Genomic DNA, 21,529 nt, shown 5'->3' with positions numbered 1-21,529 from the left:
AAATATTCTAATTTTCTCCTCATTGTCCTGTGAAACACTTTTATTTCTCCCTGAACATGTGGAATTACCATTGTTTAACATAACATGGTTCAGTCAAGTTGGTCCTTATTGTCAAATCCGTAAAAATTGAAATATTGTATAATTCAAACAATGAAAAACAAAAGAAATAGTGAGTGAGGGACATCGCCGATTCTCTCATTTGCATGTGACTAAATTGTGCATATAACTATTTTGTGAAAAATAAGCAAAACTTTAAAATGTCATAACTGTCTTATTTTACATGTACTGTACATCCGATTTTGATGAAATTTTCAGCATTATGCTTACAGTTACAGTCTGATTTTTCTCTTTTGATTCAAATCAACATTTTAATGAGGTGGACTTGACCTTTAATGTACATGTAATAACAGAGCTTTAGTTAATAGTTCAATGTTGTATGATTGATGATGACGATCACAAATGATTGTGGAAATAGTTGTCTTTTTCATCATACAGGTGTATTTCAGCCTACATGTATATTGTACATTTCAGAATTGCCAATTTGTGTTTTATTCATTTTAAATTGGAGAGAAAAAAAACATGCTTTCATTGGAATTCCCTTAAAATGTCACCATCTTATCTGATAGATTCCCACATTTAATAGTTGTTAATAATGGAGAATTTAAATCAATGATTGTATTAAAGCTGTCACATTCAGTTAACAAAAGTTAAGAAGAATATTACAGTGAAAATTTCCACTGCAACAGATAACTTCTCAGATACTTGATGTGCAATTATGATTAGCAAAATACCTATAACTGAAAATCTGAAATGTATATAATAAAATATGTGATGTGATCCTGTATACTTACTATATTTATATTATATTGGATGGCTCAGAATGGAATACAAGAAATATTCTAAGAGTTGGGAAAATATTTCACGAATCGAAGATTAGTGGAATATTGGCCCTAACGAGAGGAATATTTCTGGTTATTTCATGAAATAAAGCCATCCAATATAATTATTATCATCTATCCCACCCCCCCCCCCAAAAAAAAAAGAGGGTGAAATTTGATTTAACAAGTCATATCACAAGCCATTATCACTTCAGAGGATCAATTTTGGTCGTTGACATGCGATTTGCATGTAGTTCATTATGACGTCATGGAGCGCAGTTGTGCTCTATGCTGCGCATCGCATTGCTTTCATTGTTGTACGCGTTGTATATTTCACGCATTCGCGCCCACACCCTAAACTGTTGAATAAGCTCTCATATTCAATAGCAAATTTTCTACAGGAGCCTATGGGATATTCGTCGGATTTCGGTCTTTTTTAGGGATACGCTCTGATACTGCACAGGCAATTGATGCAGACCAAAATACGCGTTTTTAATGCATCGCTAGAACACTCTATATACCGTAGATGATTATTATTATTAATATTATTTGTTTGGCATCACCTGTGCCTGGTAGGCGAAAAGTGAACTGAATCACTATGACCTGCTGGTCTCTCTTTCCGATATAACTGATTGGGGGAGTGCAGGTGGACCACTACACTGGGGTTTCCCCCCCTACTCTTATACAAATAGTGCAGTTGGTTCTTAACGTGCAAAGGTGGTGACTCTCCTCAACATGGGGCCTCCATTTAACAACCTATCCGAGGGACTAAGTGTGTCTTATGGTTTTGGTGAATCCAATATATTACTCCAAACTCTGATACATATTCTTAATGGTTAATATTTCCAAATCATTAATTTGAGACAGGTTCTTCCTCTTCCCCAAGAAGTTTGTATCAGAACTGACTTTCTTTTTTCCTCTTAACAGTACCTGGTCATCATTGAAATGTATATCATAACATATGACTTGATCCTATATGCTTACGATACTCTATTTCTTTGTGAATCTAATGGTATTGGTGAATCCAATATATTCCTGCAAACTCTAAGTACATATTCATAATGATTAGCATATATTCCAATTATTGATTTGAGACATGTTCTTCCTCTTCCCTAAGAAATTTGTATCAGAACTGACTTTCTTTTTTTCTTCTTTTTCTTTAAATCAACAGTACTTGGTCATCATTGTAGTATGTGTGGGAACGGTCTTCTCTTTCTTCTTCCATCTTGGGACCAAAGAACCCAAGGGAGGGAGGAGATGCCCTTCGGAGGACAATGAGGGCAATCACTCCTATGGGAGCGTTCAGGCCTCTGATCAACTAAAACTCACAATGAAATGGAGTGATTGGCTCAAAGAATCTCAGTTTTATCAGGTAAGATGCGTAAAATGAATAATAATAATAATTTGTAAAGCGCACATATCCACCTTGTTATGTACTAGGTGCTGAAGGCGCTCATATATTCCCCCGGCTAAGCTATTCTACCGATAAATAGTGTGGCGTCACATTTTAAGATGGTTGTTGCGTCACTTTTGTTCACAATTCAAGATATTATAGTTTGTCAGCAAGTCATTGGTCATTTCAAATCTATTTAAAAACAAGTTGACCAAGGTATATTTCATTTATGCAATCATTTTTCTTACCTTAATAGGAATTTGACTTTTAGAATAAGTTTAAAAATTTGTCCAAATATTTTTTAGTTTTTGAACCCACTATGGTGTAGCCTCTATAGAATTTGAAACATTCAAGTTATTTACTAATAAATTTGAGAAATTTATTTTCAGCATCTTATTGGTTCTTTGTTTAAAAGTAAACAAAAGTAATTGCAGTAAACAATTATTTCATAAGAAAGCCTTTAAAATCAAGGTTAATTAGCACCATGATAGATCTAGATCTGGTACATTGAAATCAACTCATCTTTGTGAAATCTTGAAATCTTTGTTGAAAACTGATAATTCTGATGATAACCAACACAAAAAGGCATTAATATTGCTTGGAAAAATACCTGACATTTTATGGAATTCTGTGCTTATTTTGCTAATTTCTCGGTAATTACAAATTTTCTTCCAGAGCCATTTGCCACATATTTTTATTCATAAAAAACAAACTCTTGAGTTGTCATTTTATTGGATTTTGTTCAAACTCATTTTGAGATCATTACCACAACTGGTGTTTATCTTTAAGACTAGACCATCAACTATTATCCATACCAACAGGTATACCTTTGTTTTATCCACAAGATTTTAATCTCGATTACATCTCTCTCTATTCTTGAAGTTAATATTTTCTTTTTCATTCATCCTCTTCTGCCAGGTGACAGCTCTTTACATGTTTACGAGGTTGATGGTGAATATAGCCCAAATATACATACCAATGTATGTGACGGATACACTCGGCTTAGATAAGGTAAGATCTTCATGGGCTACATTTGGATTGAAATGATGAAAATCACAATAATAATAATAATGATAATAATATTAATGATGATCAATTTCCAGCATAGTTCATCTTGTCCTGTTACAGTCTTAATAGTGTATATTGTGCAAATTATTCCTGTAGACACTGCACGCACACATGTACTGTATGTTGCACACATTATATTATGGCTTCATTGAAAATTTAAAGAAGATTTATTAACATTTATATTTTAAAAACCATGCAGTTACCAGCTCATTAAGAATGCTTTAAATGAATATCATTGGCATTGAAAACCCTTGAACTTCATTGTTTATTACCATTTAATACAGGGATGCATTTTTATATATCTAACAGAAAATGTGTATCACTCGTAAGAAGTTTTTTTTATAAGAATGAAAGGAAGTTAATTGAATTAAATTCATGTTCAACTTCATATTTATTTTTGTATTTCCTTCATATCCATGTTTCAAATACTATTTACATGTAATTTTATATTTTTCATGTTTCTTAATATTAATATTTCATATAATTAACTTTATATTAACATTATTTTGTCTTGCAGGAAACAGTAGCCTTAGCCCCACTGGCAGTTTACATCAGTGGGTTTTTATCAACACTAGTAGCCAAGCCATTAAATAGGATAGCAGGAAAAAAGGTGAGTGCTAATTGACTCAGTAGAGATAGAAATCTTCCTCAATGGTTGGACATAAAAAGTGGAAACAAATTGAATATCAGCGAAAAAGATAATAACGGGGGCTCAGAGTGATTTTGCCCCCGAAATGCTCAAGAGCCCCCCAAAATAAGAATAGAAAAAGGAGCCTTGGAAAATCCCCATTCATTACAATGTTAAATCCTATCCAATGTTACAAATTCAGGTACATGTAGTAGGCTGTAAAAAGGAGCCCCTGAAAATAAAAAGTAATTACTGCCTGTTCCGTATACACACCCCAGCCGATATTTGCAAATCAGTTGCACCACCATGTTCCAGTGAGTTGATAATGTCAAGAAAATCAAGAACACATAGAGAGGTAGTGTTAATGTTTTGTCTTCATTGGCGTTTGAAACAGATTGAGCATACATGCTCGATCCAGTACTCCCAATGCATAAGATAGGCCTATACTTATTTTTGTGAAATTTTTCTCTGTGCTTTTTGTGAAATTTTTCTCTGCAGCTTTTCAAAGCTGTGTGCGCTATGAACGCCTAGCTGAGCCGGGTAATATAGGAGCGCCTTGAGCACCTAACAAGGTGGATATGTGCGCAATATAAATACCCTATATTATTATTATTATCATTTAGTTGCATGGTCGTGTTCCAATGTTTAGCATTGTATGAAGAAATGTAATGAAAACAAAGAAAATGGAGTGAGGTAGTGTTCCCACATTGTCTGAGAACAAGGGAACCATGATTTAGCATGCATGTACCAGTCAATGCTTGCGGTGTATAACATGCATACATGTATATACTTTTGAAGAATTTCCCTGCAGTTAGCTTGCATGCTACATACGTATATGTTCTGTTCGTAGAATCAATGTGTCAATTTATATTGTACAACGCCTACTTAGCTTGTTGTACGCGAGCATATGGGAGGCTGAATGTCAAACATTCGTACCGTTGCACAAAAGACGTACCATCCAAAATGTACCGTTGCACGGCTTTAGGAGGTGACGTCACAATACGATTTAATTCATTGCGCTCGGTAAAAGCTGCCCAAGGTCATGTGCGTTTGTGGGATTTTGCTTTCTGCTTTCGGTATTTTTTCTCCCTTTTCATAGATTACTATAGGGATAAACTCTTTGTTTTTTCATATTTTCGCTAAATTCCGAGGCGTTGTACAACACAAATAGCGAATATTCTTATTCGTGCAATGGTGCGAGATTTCGCATGAGGTGAAAGAAAGAAACGCTCTATTCAACTCGGCTCACGCCTCGTTGAATAGAGCATCTTTCTTTCACCTCATGCGAAATCTCGCACCATCGCACTCATGCCTATTCGCTATTTGTATAATGTCATGAAAACCAAGGGGTTGATGTGTGGCATTTACTACCACAAACATAGAAAGGGTATTCTGTTCAGTTATAGTTCTAGCGACTTTTGGAAAGGTTCCCCTCCTTAATGATCATTAAATATATCAAATAGTAAGTAGTAACTGATTCAAACTTATTTTAGATTTTGATAGCCTTCTTTTTTTGCAACATGGTCCATGTACATGTATTAAAAAAAAGAAAAAGATATTTAACTGAGTTTGTTAATTTTGTGACCTTCGTTGTAAAGCACCTTCTTTGACAATTTAATGGCACAAATATTGTGATGCTGCATATTTATGATTCCTTCATTCTGTATTCCATGAAATCAGGAGAGCCTTTCATGAAGAGATTTGTTTGTGATTGTCAAAGACCTATTTGCTCTTAGCCAATGAGATGCGAGAATATTCAGTAGCTTATAACATTTGCCAGTTCAAGTCACAGACATATTCCTCATGAAATGCTCTCCAGATTTATAGCCAGTAATGGGATAAATATTTTTTTTCAATTAATCAATTTGTTGGGTGATAGAGATCACAAAAGGGTTTCCAGATCACTAAGGGCACTCCGATGGTCTAGTGGTTATGACACTGGTCTTGTAATCCAGAGGTCGTCAGTTCCAATCCTGCACAGTCTGCAAGTGATTTTTTTCACAGCAGCCAAGCTCTACTTCACACAGCAGTTGTACATACATGTACCCTTGTGGTATAGTTGGAGACAAAATGAATATCTTATTTCTTGAATATTTTTTATTGTCCACAGCTGACCTATTTCATAGGAGCCGTGCTTTACATCGGTGCTTGCATCTGGATGGCTATCCCTAATATTGGTCTTCAGGTTTATGGGGCAGCCATCTTGCTTGGTGCTGGTGGATCGACGGTATTAGTAACATCCCTTGCCTTCACAGCTGATCTGATTGGATGCAATACAGTAAGAAAATATCATCTGCCTTCCTATCAGTCGTGAGATCAGATTCGGTTCAAGGACATTTTCTCCGGCGGCAATTGCTCCGTTAAAAAATCTGCATGTTAAAGCCAAACATAAAACCTTTAAAACTAAGTAAACCCTAACCCTAATCTTTACATAATTCAGAACCAAAAACTATTTTTGGGGGGGTGGGAATCTGAAAGTCTGGTAAGTCTTATACATGTATGACAATATTGTGACACCACCGAAAAATGACTAATCTTCAGCCTTTGGACTATGCTTTCATTTAATATCAGATTTTTTATTAATTCTGTTCGTATAAAAATGAATATCTCTTTGGTGTGTACACTGTAACCTTGGAGAACGAAAATTTGTTACAGCACGATGTTGGCTTTTGAAAATTGAGAGTCTATGGGTCACATGTAAATCATCTACATGTATAGTAAAACCTGTGTATTAAAGCAACTCGAGTGAAATATAGATAGCCACTGTAGACAGGTGACCTATATAGACAGGTTACTTGACACATATAGACTACCAAAGTGATGATGTCACAATTTTTTTTTGCATTTCAGCGATTTTGATACCATATTCTGGTAGAGCATGATGAAAAACCCCCACTTCCAAAAGTTGGTGAGAATCGGTCCATGGGGGCCGGCCCGAGATTTGACCTCATGAATACGTAATTAGCCCCATTGAAGTCAATGGTCGGGTTCCTAACAATTAGAACCAGGCCAATGATACTTTGACTTCATGGGAGCTAATTATGTATTCATGAGGTCATATCTTTTGGCCCCATGGACCGATTCCCACCATACATATGTGTATTTGGGTTGTGGGTTTTTTTTCGTCATGCTCTACCAAAAATGGTATAAAAAACGGTGAAATGCAAAAAGTGAAAATCGATGATGTCACACTTTTGTACTCTATTAATTTAAATTGGAGGCAATTTTGGTGCTCACTATAGACAGGTTTGGTTGTATTCTGTTGTAAAAAAATACATCAGGCAGGTCTCGTCTTAACACATTCATATTTATCTTTGCCATATTTCTGTATTTCTGTTCTACTTGAACCTTTAATAGGAAAGTGGAGCGTTTGTGTACGGTGCAATGAGCTTCACAGACAAGTTGTCAAACGGTGTCGCTGTCGAAATCATACAACTTATGCAGCCATGTGTGTGAGTATCATACCAGCTTCCAATATCAAATTGGATGTTACATATATTCTATTAAAGATTCAAATCCAATTGAAATTTCTTCTAAACATCAACAATCTGGTAATAAGTGATTGTGATTTGGTGCTATTATATCCATGCTTTTAAGCTCAGTTTCTGTGCTCTCAGCAGTCACATATTTCACACCAAATTTTCATGAGTAATTTTTAAATTAGCAACATTCTGCCGTAATTTACAAACTTCTGCTCTGTATAAGAATTATTTAATTATATTTATTATTATTCTTGTGGTTGCATGTATCTTGATGTGCTTTTGCAATTTTTTTGAAGAAAAATAAACTGTTCCTTGTCGTGTAGACTGTTAAAAAAGAGTCTACCAAATTGTTGTGTATTGGGTAAAGATTGTGAAAACAATGGATGTACCGGTAAGTCAAATTTAACTCTCCGTCTTTGTGTATTAGGAGTCCAAGGCTGCCTGGCCTGTTGAAAGACTGTTTAACCAAATTTTAAATTATAATGAATTTATTTATAAATGAAATAAAAAGATTGATGATTTACGGAGCAATACAAATTGCTCAGTGCTTCATTAAGGCCATGTCACATCGTTCCATGCAAACCTTGTAGGCGAGAGTCAGTTTTAATCAATAAAATCACACATTTCCTCCCTATTTTGATACCAAATATAAGATAAAGGTTAGATGAGGAAGAAGAGGATGAAAATTTAATATCAAAACCAATGCCTCAGAATTGATTGTTTTACTTTGCAACGTGTGAACAATTCAGCGAGTTTTGGGTCTCGGATCAAAGATTAATGATTAATGATGATTATATGATTGAAACATATTTATTTATTAAGATATATTTCTCTTAAGACGGGTTTCCTTTTATGTGGAATGCACTATATATTGCATATACATTATAGATATTCATGTATTGGCTAAATGAAGAATATAAAATAAAAAATGGAGAAGGGCAAAATTTTTGAGTTGATGCATTTTAGCCAATGTACTCGGTCAATTCAAGTAATCAGCATTCCTCCATTTTTGTAAATTCCATGTTTCTTTTCCTGACAAAGACTGACAACCATCTTATATATGACCTCATACAAGATCTTGTTCTTTTGTATTACATAAAATATACATACTCAATGTTCAAACATGTCCAAATGCAGACCTTTCTTTTTTTACTTTCCCTTTTGTTATTGTTACATACCTATTGATGGCCTTATTCATTTTGTCCCTTCCCATATACCTTATATTTTCTGAATGATCTCCCTAGGTCAACAGTCTATCCAGTTGTAAGGTAAAAAGGTTTATTGCTACAAGGGTGACAAACTCTTGTTTCTCAAAAAATATTACAAAGTCAGGGGAGTTAAAAAATGGCTCCCGTAATAACGCTGTTTTATTTTTTATCATTTTTTAATTGGGATATAGTCTTCAATTCAAAAGCAGAGTGACTGTACTTTCTAGAATCATGCGTGACATTTGTTCCCGCGGAAAATGCTCCGAAGAAAAATCAGCACATTAAAGCCAAACAAAAAACCTATCCTCCAAAATTAAATTACTCTAATCCTTATCTATATACATTATTCTGTACTAAAAACTCTATTACAATCCTAACTCTAACCCTATGCCCTCTGAGATGTTAAAAGACCGGAGCAATTGTCGCAGGAGCAAATGTCGTGTCACCAGTGTATCTGGTCATTTTAGAATAAAATTTACATTTTGTTATTTTTTGAAAATATTTATTTCATTGTTTTGATTGTCAATCTCATACGTACAATAAAAAATCAAAGCTTCTGTGGGTTTTTGCATAAACAGCAAAGTGAATGAGAGACAATGTATTGCTTCTCTTTGCAATTGGTTACTAATCTGCATGGGATGTATGGGATTTCATGCTAATCTTTTTGTTTTCCACCATGTCTTTCAATAGATCTGTCTTCGGAAAACTGAATTGATCTTACAAAATCTGATCGGTTTAGTGTTTTGTGTAGTAATAAGCTCACTCATTGAATGACAGAGCCTCTGTGTGTGTGTGTGAGGGTGTGTGTGTGTGTGTGTGTGCATTATGGGAATTAACCCATTGCTTTCTGAAAGCAGGTAGTTCCTGTACAAAAGCCTGTAGGAATTGCAGAGTCCAGTAGCCAATGGGTTAAATGCTCCCAGTCTATTTCTCAGGGATCATGTCTATTACTCATGGCATGAATTGATATTTTTGTAAAAATATAATCCTGATTGCACTGTTTATGATAAAAGACTTGAAGAAGATGAACAAATCTTTATTGTGTTTTGCTAGAGGAGAGCAAGAAAAGGGCAAAATTAAGATGAATAATTTCTTTAAAAAAGAGATTAAAAAACGGAGTGGCCTGTTCAATGAAGTGTCCACGGTAAAGGACCAGAGGGTGTGTCTCGAAGATATAAGTGTGATTTAGAGTCATGCTTAATAAATACTGACTTGCATATGATAAGTAAGGTTCAATTTGATTGATAAATACGCAGTAGTGCATATTTGACCAATGCAGTGATGCTTTAAGTGCAACTCACTATATCATGCTTATTTGTGAAACAACCCCTGGATATAATTCACATTTAGGTGTAAAATAAAAGCGATGTCATTTCTGTGAGCTACATTATGAGTATTAAATCACTATGTGTATGAGGCTACAGGCATCAGTTACCATAGCAATCTTGGTGTATATGTACATGTAGGTCGAATGTGGTAGTTCGGTTAGCATCATTTCTGAAATACACTGAAGTTCTCTGTGAAAAGTCACAAGTGGAATATTATATGACATCTTTATTTGAATACATGTATATGCATGCAGTCGCAGATCCAGGGGGGCACGTGCCCCCCCCCCCCCCCATTTGAGAAGCAAAATTAAAAATTTGTAATGTAAGAATGCCATTAAAGCAGAGGTGAAGACCTTTTTTTTTTCTTTTTTTTTTCTTTGCTTGTCAAATTTTTTAGTCAAAATTTTCCTGAGAAAACTTTGCCCCCCCCCCTTTTGGAAAATCCTGGATCCGCCCCTGTGTGCATCTGCAATGTTTCTTCACATTCAACTTGTAAAATCTGGCATAAGTCTGATTCAAATTTTGGTACTAAAACTAAATGAGCTCTAATTGAGCTTTAAGGGATTGGTTTGGTATATTAACTGTATGTATTTTAGTATTTATTTGTATTCATGGGAGATATTACACAGGTTTGACTAATTCAGTTCTATATTTTGACGGAAGGTCAATTTTTCTTTTTATCGAGGACAAAAGTAAGAAAAGAAAATCCCATTTTGTTATTCTTATAGAAGGTTTAAGTTTGAGAATTTTTCTGCCTTCATTGAGAGTATTTCTTTGCAAGCATTGCATGTAAATGCCCTGTGATACAACTATTTTTTACTTGCATTTTCTCTTGCAAACTTTTCAGTTGCATGGTCAGGCAATCCTTAATTACCATTAACATCAGTTTTGAAAGGGTTGAAAAGGCCAAAGGTTCAATAGTCAAAACTGATGATATCCCAAGTTTGCATGAAAGAAAGCCAGGCATTGAAATTAAAAGTGTGCATGTACCATAATGTTTACATATGAACTCAAAGGCCTGTACTCTGGTCTAAAGTTGTGGTTTAACTATGGATAGCCAATTGTGACATAAATCTCTAACAGTAGAGGTTCATTAATATCAGCTCATTTGACTCTGAAAACATTCTCTGGGAAGTAAAAATAAGATAATTGTCTTACGAAAGAATGCAGTAAACTTAAGAAACATACCATGTGACCAAATGTTAACATGTTTGGCTTCCCATAATTTTAGCACAGAGTTAAATCCTAGTTCAGAATACGGGCCTATGGGTCAGAAGTCCCTGTTGTTTTTTCAAATTTGGAGGACGAACTCATTTTTGTCTCGCCTGCATTAGAAATTGGTGTGCAAATTAAAGGTTCTTCTTCCTACTCCATTGACATATGGTCATGAAAGTGCTGAAATGCATACACAAAAAAGATGATGATGACATCATACTTTCACCACACTGTAAATTTTTCTTTGTCCTGTATAGAATATTAAATGTTGGGTTTAGAATATATCATGGTTTGGGCAAATATTCTACATACTCTACTGAAAACCAAATTTGTTTATACCTGTGCTCAAGAGCTGTTGCTGAAAAAAGGGATATTTTACATTTTGTTAGTATTAAACTTACTTATAATTAAACTGCAGGGGTCGCGGAACGGTTTTGAATGTGGAGGGGGGGGGGCAACCATGCAGAAAATCACAATCAGATGGTCATTTTTACGTTTTTGTACACGGTTTTGGAAAAAAGTGGGCGGCTGAAGCCCCCACCCCCCTAGGTTCCATGGCCCCTGAAATGAATACCTGTAACCATTTTCCATATTTTTTCTCATTTCAGGCATTGTTGCCCAGGCTGTAAGGCATACTACAAAGAGGTCATGACCTACGTCACCGGTGGGGCAGCCATATTTGCTATCATTGTTCTTGCCACTCTTATACCGGTCACTATAGGAAAGAGAAGAAAAAGTAAGCCAGACACTCACATGACTTTGTTTATCAAAGTGTTTGAATGTTATTACTACTGTATAAATTGTAATGGCTAATATTGTTATTTGTAGTAGAAGTAGAAGAAAAATGTAGTAGTACAAGTATCAATATTGAAATCTTAACCAAGGTTAAGTTTTTGAAATGCTATCTTAACTTTGAAAGTGAATGGATATAGTTAATTAAACTTTTACATGAGATTAATCAAGTATCACTGATCAATTTGTCTCTTAAGTTAGCATTGCTGCTATATTGAATCATGTAATGCATGCAAGACTACTAGAGGCATTCCACTTTTTAATACTTCTTTGTTATTGGGGGGGGGGGTGGAGGCAGTCCTTTGACAGCCAGAGTGTATTGAATCCATATACAGGAGCTCGCTTCTTTCTGCTTCTCAACAGACTATTCAAGCAACATGTTTGTCAGAATAAACTACTATTTGAATTAATCAATTGTGTTCTACGTTCCATTTCCCTTTGTTGAAGAAATAACACATTCCTGTGTAAAGGAGGACCAGTCCAGTGTCCAGTCAAAACCGTCAAGGCCACTTTCGTCTGAGTTCATTACTAATTCAACAAGGAGCCATGACGAGGATCCTGCTGGGACAAATGGCTACTTGCCCCAAGCAGAACAGCATTCCCCAGGGAGGGTAACAAGTGCCTGTGCAGATATACACGATCCCAGATCCTGTGGAAAAATAGAGGACCACGGAGACAACCTTGTGGAACAACATGATATACTTAATGGGAATTTAAATGGTAGTATTGAAGCAGAATCTCAGGAAAGTTTACATGAAGGGCATGACGAAAAGAACACTGATGATACGGATTTGAATCAGGGAGAAAATTATGGTGACCATGAAGTCAGGACTTGAAATATTAAGATGTAATAGATTTTTTTAAATGATAGAACTAATTTATATTTGTATGAGGTAGATCAAAGAAAATGTATTTTAATGATCTATTATTCATATCATACATTTGTATTTGGCAAATGCTTGGTGGAAAACTAAACCTCATATCTCATTGAGTTCAAGTGTTCAGCAGAATGGATAAAAAGAAAGAAAAAAACATGGCAGACATAACAATGCATCCAGTTGCTTAGTCTTCCATGGATGTGGCTTTGTGTCTCCTTTGTTTATTCTTAAGAGCTGTGACTATCTCTGGATAATATTTAATTGATTGTCTTGTCATGGTAACGAGTGATCTTTCCAATAATTTTATATACGAGGTCTTGCCTCCCCAGTGCTGAAGTCTTCCAGTAATTTGGTGGTGTTGTTTTTTTAAATACAAGAGTGCTGTCATCTGTAAAGAAAAAAATCTTTTTATGCCATGTCTATGTATCAAATGCTTGATGAATTGTTGTCAAATATATATGTATAGTATAGAAATGTATGTCTCATTTACAGAATCAGGCTTTTTCAAAACATGAGAACATAATTAAGATTGCCAAGTCCAACTGATAGCTAATTCATTTGTGAGTAGAGAAAGAAACACAAACAAGCACAGTATTCAAAATTTCATCACTGTCGAAAGCAAAATGGGAAAGTCATAGAATTTAGATATTTAGTTAGAGTTGTCGATGTAACTCCCTCACCTTTTTTCTTTATATAAAACAAAATAGATTTGATAATAGAGAAGCTTTGATTGACTTATTATAAGTTACAAATAATTTCACAGGTTCATGGAGGAGTGAAACCACATATTTGTATTTCATAGACATGTAGTAAAACTACAAAAAGTGCTCAGTGGGTAAAGAATCTGCCTGTCAAAGCAAAGGCCATGGGTTCGAGTCCACCCGGGTGGATGACTGAAACCTGCGTTGTGTGTAAATGTCTCTCCCCTGTTCCATAGATGCAGTCTGTGTTACAATGGAAAACACCCTGTCCCTTGGATAGGAAGTTAAATGGAGGCCCTGTGTAGAGGAGAGACACCACCTTTGCACGTCAAGAACCCACTGTACTATTCGTATAAGTGAAGGGGGAACCCCAATCAGTTATATCGGGAGGAGAGACCTGCGGGTCATAGTGATTCAGTTCGCTTTTCGCCTCCCAGGCACAGGTGACGCTAAACAAATAATAATGATAAAGGAAGTTAGAGTGTGTGACCTCATTAGATTCTGTACATAAATGCTGCCCAATTTCTGCATCACATGCTTTAGTGCATCTGACCAAAATTTAAAATATCACAACCTTTATAACATCAAAATTTGTTGAAATTTTCAGTATTATGCTTGATTTATTTTTATCTTTTTATTCAAATGGAATCAATGTTATGTTGAGTGGACTTGGCCTTTTAAAGACTCAATGAAGAATTGGACAAAAAAAAACCCAAGATGTTGCTCATATGTAATCTGTTAATTGCTGATTTGAAATGAAATGCATTTTTTTTTCCATTCAAATCTAAATTGAACAATGTTGTATAACTCACTGTTTTCGCCCAACATTGTTTTGAGCTGGCACTAAAGAGTTGGATACATTCCACATTCCATAGTGTGATCATAATTATAAAAATAATAATGGTGGACTCCTCTACCGTGCATACATCTGTCAGGCAGGACGCTCATGATTACAAAAGAAGAAATTTATGTTCCTTCTCACATTTTGGAGCAACCTTGCATTCTTCATTTAAAGTTTTTGATATGAAATTAAGTCAAAGATTCATTGAGTCCAGTATTCAAAGCAACATTATGTTAAGGTTTTTTTTCATTTTATGTGCATACCTGCATTGGAAATTGTTTAAATTTATTTTTGTGTGTATTGACCATGTAGCATGGTTGAACTTTAAACCAGCATGCTTTTAAAGATGGATCAAGTTGTTTTCAAACGCACATGGTGCCCAGAAAACACAAAATATTTTCAGAGCATTCCCAAATCCTTTTTCAGAATATCTAATTTCTTTCTTCAGGTCCTTAGACTAAAAAAACTTGGTAAACACTGTTAAAAAAAGAGGATTTTACAGGAGTATTGTTTCTGCTCATTATATTGTCAGTGGCTCCAAAGCCAACCTTTGATATCTTGGTGCAATATTAGCAATAGCGTAATGCACAATGCCATGTGGTTCATAAGTAATTCTAATATTTATGACTTGGATCCTGAAATACACATTTGAAGACAGATAAGTTTGTGCACTTGAGAACGGCATTTAATGCACCACACTGTGACGTCTTTGCAACGCGCCATCTTTTGTTCACCTGAAGTATAACTGTGTAAAATGTTTTTACAAACCAGGCTAGACTACATATACATGTAGCACACGCACACTGACGAGTCACCCTACATTGTATGTGACAAAAGAAGCACAATAATAGCACTATTAATATTAATAACACACACATAGAATATGTTCACACTTATGAGGAAGCCAGGGCACAGCCCTTAAAAGAAAAAAAAAATCAACAAAATAGTATGGTGGAGCGTCCACATTCACACATAGTTTTCATATGCAGTGTTCCTTAATTATCATTCTTTCACAATATGGCACTTTCATCATTTAAAACGCACAATAGAATAATTTCACACTATTGAGGAAGTCAGGGCAAAGCTTAATGAAAAAATTGCAGATTTTTGTTAGGTACCAAATACATGTAGTGAAAATTGAGAGGCATTTAGAGCGGGATACAATGTTCCAAAATACCTATTGGGACTACTTGTAATTGAGCACCAAACAAAGTAGTGTGATATTGTGCAATGTTTTGAGAGTTAAGCCCAGCGCTCACTATGCGATTTGTTGCGATCCAAATTTCGAATAAACTGTAATAACATTTGATATGAACATTCCAACCAATAAAATCTTAGCGATCAGAGTTCAAAATAGTGGAAGGACTTTACTGAAATCGAAATTCAGTCTCGTTCGAGCCTCGCTGTAGTTTGGACATTAAACTTATACTTTTTTTTAATAAATAAAATGAATCCCTTGGTCCTTATGGATAATAGTGAAAATTAAAAGATTAAAACACACACGATGACCAAACAGGATCACAGATCATGTGACCCATGCATAATACTTTGCGTAACCTATTTCATGCCTGCACATGAAGCATGCTCAGCGAAAATGGCCCTGCCCATGTTTTAGACCTGTCCAATTTGACAATGATTAGGTCATGATGTTAATAGTAGGCCTATAGATCAAACTTGGTTTGACGAGCGTATACGTAAGTTACTTTGTCAGCTTTGTATTTGCTCCATCTTAATTGGAATTCTGCTATAAAGGCGTTATACGTCTTTTCATAGTGGCTTTCCTGCATTTCCTACTCTACAAATACGCTGGTGTTAATTCAACACCAGCCTGGTATCTACATGTATATCGGTAAACACCAGGGAAGTATTGAAACAACACCGGTTTGGCGTCAGGCTATCACCAGATAGGCATTAATGCAACACCAATAGTGTTAAAACAATATCGGTTTGATTCGAAACTGGTGTTAAATTAACACCTGCATTCTTGCAGTGTATTGTTTTATCTAAAATGAAGTGTGACAGCTGGAAATGAAAGGACACTTGCGCGATTCCTACGGGAAAGACACTACTCTGATTTCTTACAAGGTTCTTAATGCTTCTGGAAGAAATTTCCTACACAAACATAAAATTATGTACTTAAAATTTCCTTTGGTTTGTATCACAGGATTATAAGTTAAATATAACTGATTAACATAATTTGTCTTCACAAGGAATAAAGGTTATATTAAATAATGGAATATTAGTTTTATTTGATGTGTAACAATGCATGTTCAATATTAACTTTTCATTTCTAGGTCACTATTATGCACTTTATTTTGAAGAAAAAAAACTATTATAAAAGTCACTTTACATTATCTATGAATAAGTCATCTATTTTTTGTAATCTTTATTTTATCTCATGTTTTAGTATTAACAGTGTATGCTTAACATGAAAACAACGGATATTGTGCCAGAAATGTAAAAACTGTGATTTGATCTTTATCAGTATCCAAATCACCTAATACACGTGGAATTATCTGTAGTTAACATGTAAAGCAATCAAATTAAAATAGATTGGATGCTTTTAACAGTTACTGTAAGTGTATTATTTTGAGTATATGTTTTTTTTTTCATGTTTAGATCATTATGAACCTTGAATATTCTCATTTGAAAAGTACTAAAGTTTAGTAAAAAAAAAAATAATGCTGTCATTTGTTCTTTAAAATTACAGAAGTGTCACAATATTTCAGTTTTATTTAGGACTACTGAAGTATGAAGAACAACTCTTAAATATGCTGAATAGAGAACAAGTTGAAATACATTTGCCTACTTAGATATGTACACTGTATGTATGATATATGTTTTTGTTACTATTAATTGCTCCATTAGTAAAATGGGCATTTTTGTTTGTTTCACTTAAGCTTTTTCATGTAGTCTTTTAGTATTTTATTTCTCCGCCCATCGTAGACCTTTGCCAGTGACATGTTTTATAGTAATCTGTCTGACTTCCTTGCGTTTGTTCTCTGAAGAAACATTTGACAGATCAACTTTAAACTTGGTCTGAGCATCTGCATATAGGACTGATTATGATCACATTAGTTTTTCTTTCGATATTAAACGTCAAACATCTCAGAGGTCATATATTAGGCATAAATTTTAACTGCATGCATTCGAGAATCCATCTTGTCATTAAATGTACTTAAATTTCACAGTATTGTTAAATTCAAATTATGTAGATGGAATTTGTAGCTCTTGGGGGGAAAGAAAGGATATGCTCTCGTATTCACACAGAACTGCGAGGTATGGGATTCAAATCCTTCCAGAAACATTATTATTACTTTACTTACTTTACAAGGTTTTAATAATTACTTTTCTACAAAAAAGTGCACAAAAGAAATAGTGGAGGGGGGTTGTATTGAACCTGTCTGTCTATTTGCCCCCCCCCCATCATTTTTCAGATTGGTAGCAATATCATATTTTGGGGGCCATAGTTCAAAGGTAGTATAAATGCCATTTGATTTCTGCATGAAAGCTTGTAGTATTTAAGACATATTCTGAGAATTTTGAGGCTGTAGGTAGATCAAACTGAAATACAGGTCTGTGGTCGAATTACAAGTTCATAGCTCATTTAGTGTAGCGGTTATGTGACAAAAAATGGCCAAGATGCTCGGATCTGGCAGAAAGTGTGAAAGTTGGTATGTTACAGGGGTAATTTGGGGCGCTGATATAAAAATTTGCTGGCCCCAAGCGATTTGACGATCGGGTCGGCCGCCATTTTGAAATCCAAGATGGCTGCCATGAAAAATCATTAAATATCATTTTCTTGAGTTTTACATGACATGTGACACTGAAATTTGGCATATAGGGGTATTTTGAGGCACTGATTTCAAATATTGCCAGCCTCCAGCAATTTGATCATTTGGTCAGCCGGAAAATTATGCAAATTAGAAGAACAAGCAGATTTTGACTGATCACACCCATTGACAAACTGCATCTATATATTGTGAATATTTATAGTGTTTTGATTCCTGTTTGATTGAGTGTATTCAAGCGTATAATGCAGTTTAAGGAAGAAACTGGTCATGGCCTTGCTTTGATACAGAAAGTAGACTATTTTCCTATATATTAGGTATTTATTGCTGTAAAATGATGTTATTCACTTACACCAATATATCCATTATTTAGTGCCTTCTAAAAATTTCCTGTCTTGTTTAAGATGTCTGTTTAGAGGGCCTTTTATTGGCTTAAAAAGTGTAAAGAATAAGTTATTTATCTCATAATTTTCTGAATCAAACTCCATGTACATGTATTATGGGATGTGTAGTGGCAAGTTTAAGGTTGGGGGTTCATTTGACTAAACATGGAGATTTTTTGTGCAAGCGGCTACAGGTATCTATAACAGTGTCATGGACTGCTACCTTAGGGTGGAGTGGCTCAAGGCAGCATAATAACTTTGTTGGCAGACACTCATAGTTTACTAGTCGAGATTTACATATCTGAAAGGTAGGTATTTATCCATTAAAACCTGACTTTATCTTTTGTGAAGATTTAATAATGTGAATCAGGTTGGATTTCATCAAACATTCCAATATCATGAAAGTGTAGTAATTGTTTTATTTCTTTCAATCTGTTGATTCTTCATGAAAATTATAAATTGTACAGTTTAAGATATTAGAAATTATCACTCTGTAATATTTTCATATTTACAAAATGATGTTTGGATTTATATAGAATATTCCAGCGGATAAAAAGTGCTGTTTGCAGCATTAAACAAGTGACGGTCTATAATTTGTTTTCAGATTCACTTTGAAAAGTTCAAGCGAGGAAATGTTTCTGAAAGAAGGGGGGGGGGCTGGGGTGGTTTTGGGAAAGAGAATTGAAGCCAGCATGCTTTTGGGATATAAAGGCCCTCATTTTAAAATCTGTTAATGAATCCAAACATTGAAAAAATATATAATCTTTAGATTTACCAACATTCAAAGCCGGCTTTAAAGTTGTCTGATAAGGTATTTCTCAGGAGAAATATTCTCACTTGACAATTTGTATGATAAATTTGGTATTTTGTAGCATTTTAGATATATTTCAATGCAAAATGGGCCCATATACTAATTTATTTTCATCAAGCTACTTATTTACGGGTCATGGATAAGAATTTCTCTTTCTCTTTTGTGTCATATTTCTGTTTTTGCCATCTTTTTTTTTCTTCATCCAATGTGTCTTGCTACTTTATTTCCTTCAATATTTTGTTTTTACCATGGGCTTACAAAGAGATGGGCATTCACTAATACAAGGGCGTAGGCGGGGGGAGGTGCACCCTCCCTCTGAGGCAGAGGAGTTCTGACACTGGCAAGCAAAACAAAATTTGCACCCATTCTTCTGCTTTCCACAGCTGATTTTCCAAACTTTAATTCCACCTCCCCAAGATGTGCACTCCCCCATACCACTTTAGATCCACCTCCCCATGCTCAAACCACCATATGCCCGTGCAAGAGACTGTCATTGTCATCTGAATAACATTGTCTCCATATGATAATAATAATAGTTATAACATTTGTAAGGTGCTTGATACAGGTGTTTCTATAAGTGCTCAGTTATCTGACTATTAATTATGAATTACCGGGGAAAATAGAAATGTATTCTTAATAAATGAACAAAAAATTAAAAAGGGACAAACAAAACGAAACCAAACAAATATGTGCTCCTTTATATAGACCAACCCACAACTGATAGAGTGGATATAGCCATGGACCTATTACGAATATAGCTAACCATTAAAATGGGTTTTTAACAAGGTCTTAAATTGATTGAGGGAGTTGGCATTATGTATGTATGATGGTAATATGTTACAACTTTGTTTCTATGAAACATGGTCATTGCCAACTAGGACATGAGTTGAAAGAAGCAATTTGTGATGGGACATTGATATTGCACAAAAGCTTTTAAAAAACACACTTAAATCTTGGAAAATCATTTTGTAGTTTTGGTTTACCTTTGGTAATCTTAATTCCATGTTTTTTTTTTTTTTGAAAAATGTGTGGATATTATAATATAGAGCTAATGTTCCAGAGATACATGACGTACAATGATGCAATGATGGTTAACAAAAAATATCTTCTAAAAAATCAATCATGCATGATGATTGTGGTAGATATGCTAGTATAATTCTGGTTTCTGTATTTTTTCATGAATTAAAGGAATTAACTATTTATTTGTTAATATCCGTGGGATTGTGTAATTATATCAAGGGTCCTTTTCACAGAGAACTTCCATTACAGTTACTTGCGATTCTAATTACCGCCATGGAAACGTTGAATTTATCATTTTGCAATGGTTGCTACCATAATAAAGTTAACATATTCGTGTGTCTTTGATGGAACAGGCCCCAATTTAGTGAGTTTATTTATTTTTTCTCCATATGAGGTTGCCCTTAGAGATTTTGTGATTTGTTTTACGATTGTATGCTCAATCCTAATGAATGTTTGTGAATGAAATTTGATAATGTACAGTATCAGAAGGTGGCTACATTGGTATGTGCAATTTTTCAAACTCACAATATAAACTGAACAATGAGAGTGATTTAAAGTTATGGATGTATACTTTTGCAAAACGAATTTTTATACCTAGAGCATTTAAAGTGTATTGGAATATTCTATTTCTATTATTATTGCCATAATGGTTTGTTACTTAATACACACCTGTTTTAGAAATAAACTATATTCAATTTATTTTTCCTTGGATAGATTGATATTTCATGACTCTTGAATATTGTTTGGGTGATTGTTTTGTTTTACAGGGGAGTGTCAAGCTTTTCTTGTCATCATTTTCACTGTTATAAGCCACTGAAATCCTTTGATCTGATTGGCTGATAGAAACGTAATCAGTGAAAATTACTGACTGCATGAGACACTGATTGTGGTATAGCAGAGGCTTCTTGAGAAGAATTAACAGATAATGTAAAGGGGAAAGTAGGAATACATGTATTATGAAGAGAATGTGGAGAAGAGGAAGGAGAATAAGGATGTGGAGATGGAGGAAAGAGAAATGAAGAGAAGAAGGAAAGAGTGAGAAGGAGGAGAAGAAGAAAGGGGGTGGGGACGTGGTCCTCTGGTTGCTTGCTTACCATTCATGCTTTCTTAAT

At 34.7% G+C, this 21,529-nt stretch overlaps 1 protein-coding gene across 2 annotated transcripts in view; it reads left to right on the top strand.

Moving 5' to 3' along the window:
• LOC129262484 (major facilitator superfamily domain-containing protein 12-like) overlaps window positions 1–17,021 on the top strand; it is a 32,310-nt gene extending 15,289 nt beyond the window's left edge. Inside the window, exons 6-13 of one of the 2 annotated variants that reach the window (XM_064099726.1) lie at window positions 2,050–2,250; window positions 3,190–3,282; window positions 3,857–3,949; window positions 6,078–6,245; window positions 7,325–7,419; window positions 8,694–8,717; window positions 11,809–11,936; window positions 12,440–17,021. In XM_064099726.1, the coding sequence (XP_063955796.1) occupies window positions 2,050–2,250; window positions 3,190–3,282; window positions 3,857–3,949; window positions 6,078–6,245; window positions 7,325–7,419; window positions 8,694–8,717; window positions 11,809–11,936; window positions 12,440–12,828 (1,191 nt within the window). In that variant the 3' untranslated portion in view covers window positions 12,829–17,021. The remainder of the gene's footprint in view (window positions 1–2,049; window positions 2,251–3,189; window positions 3,283–3,856; window positions 3,950–6,077; window positions 6,246–7,324; window positions 7,420–8,693; window positions 8,718–11,808; window positions 11,937–12,439) is intronic. The other variant, XM_064099727.1, reaches the window with a different exon arrangement.
• The last annotated feature ends 4,508 nt before the right edge of the window (window positions 17,022–21,529 follow it).

The sequence above is a fragment of the Lytechinus pictus genome, chromosome 5 (genome assembly GCF_037042905.1).
Source record: "Lytechinus pictus isolate F3 Inbred chromosome 5, Lp3.0, whole genome shotgun sequence".
Taxonomy (NCBI): Eukaryota; Metazoa; Echinodermata; class Echinoidea; order Temnopleuroida; family Toxopneustidae; genus Lytechinus; species Lytechinus pictus.
This window is presented reverse-complemented; position numbering and strand designations above follow the sequence as displayed.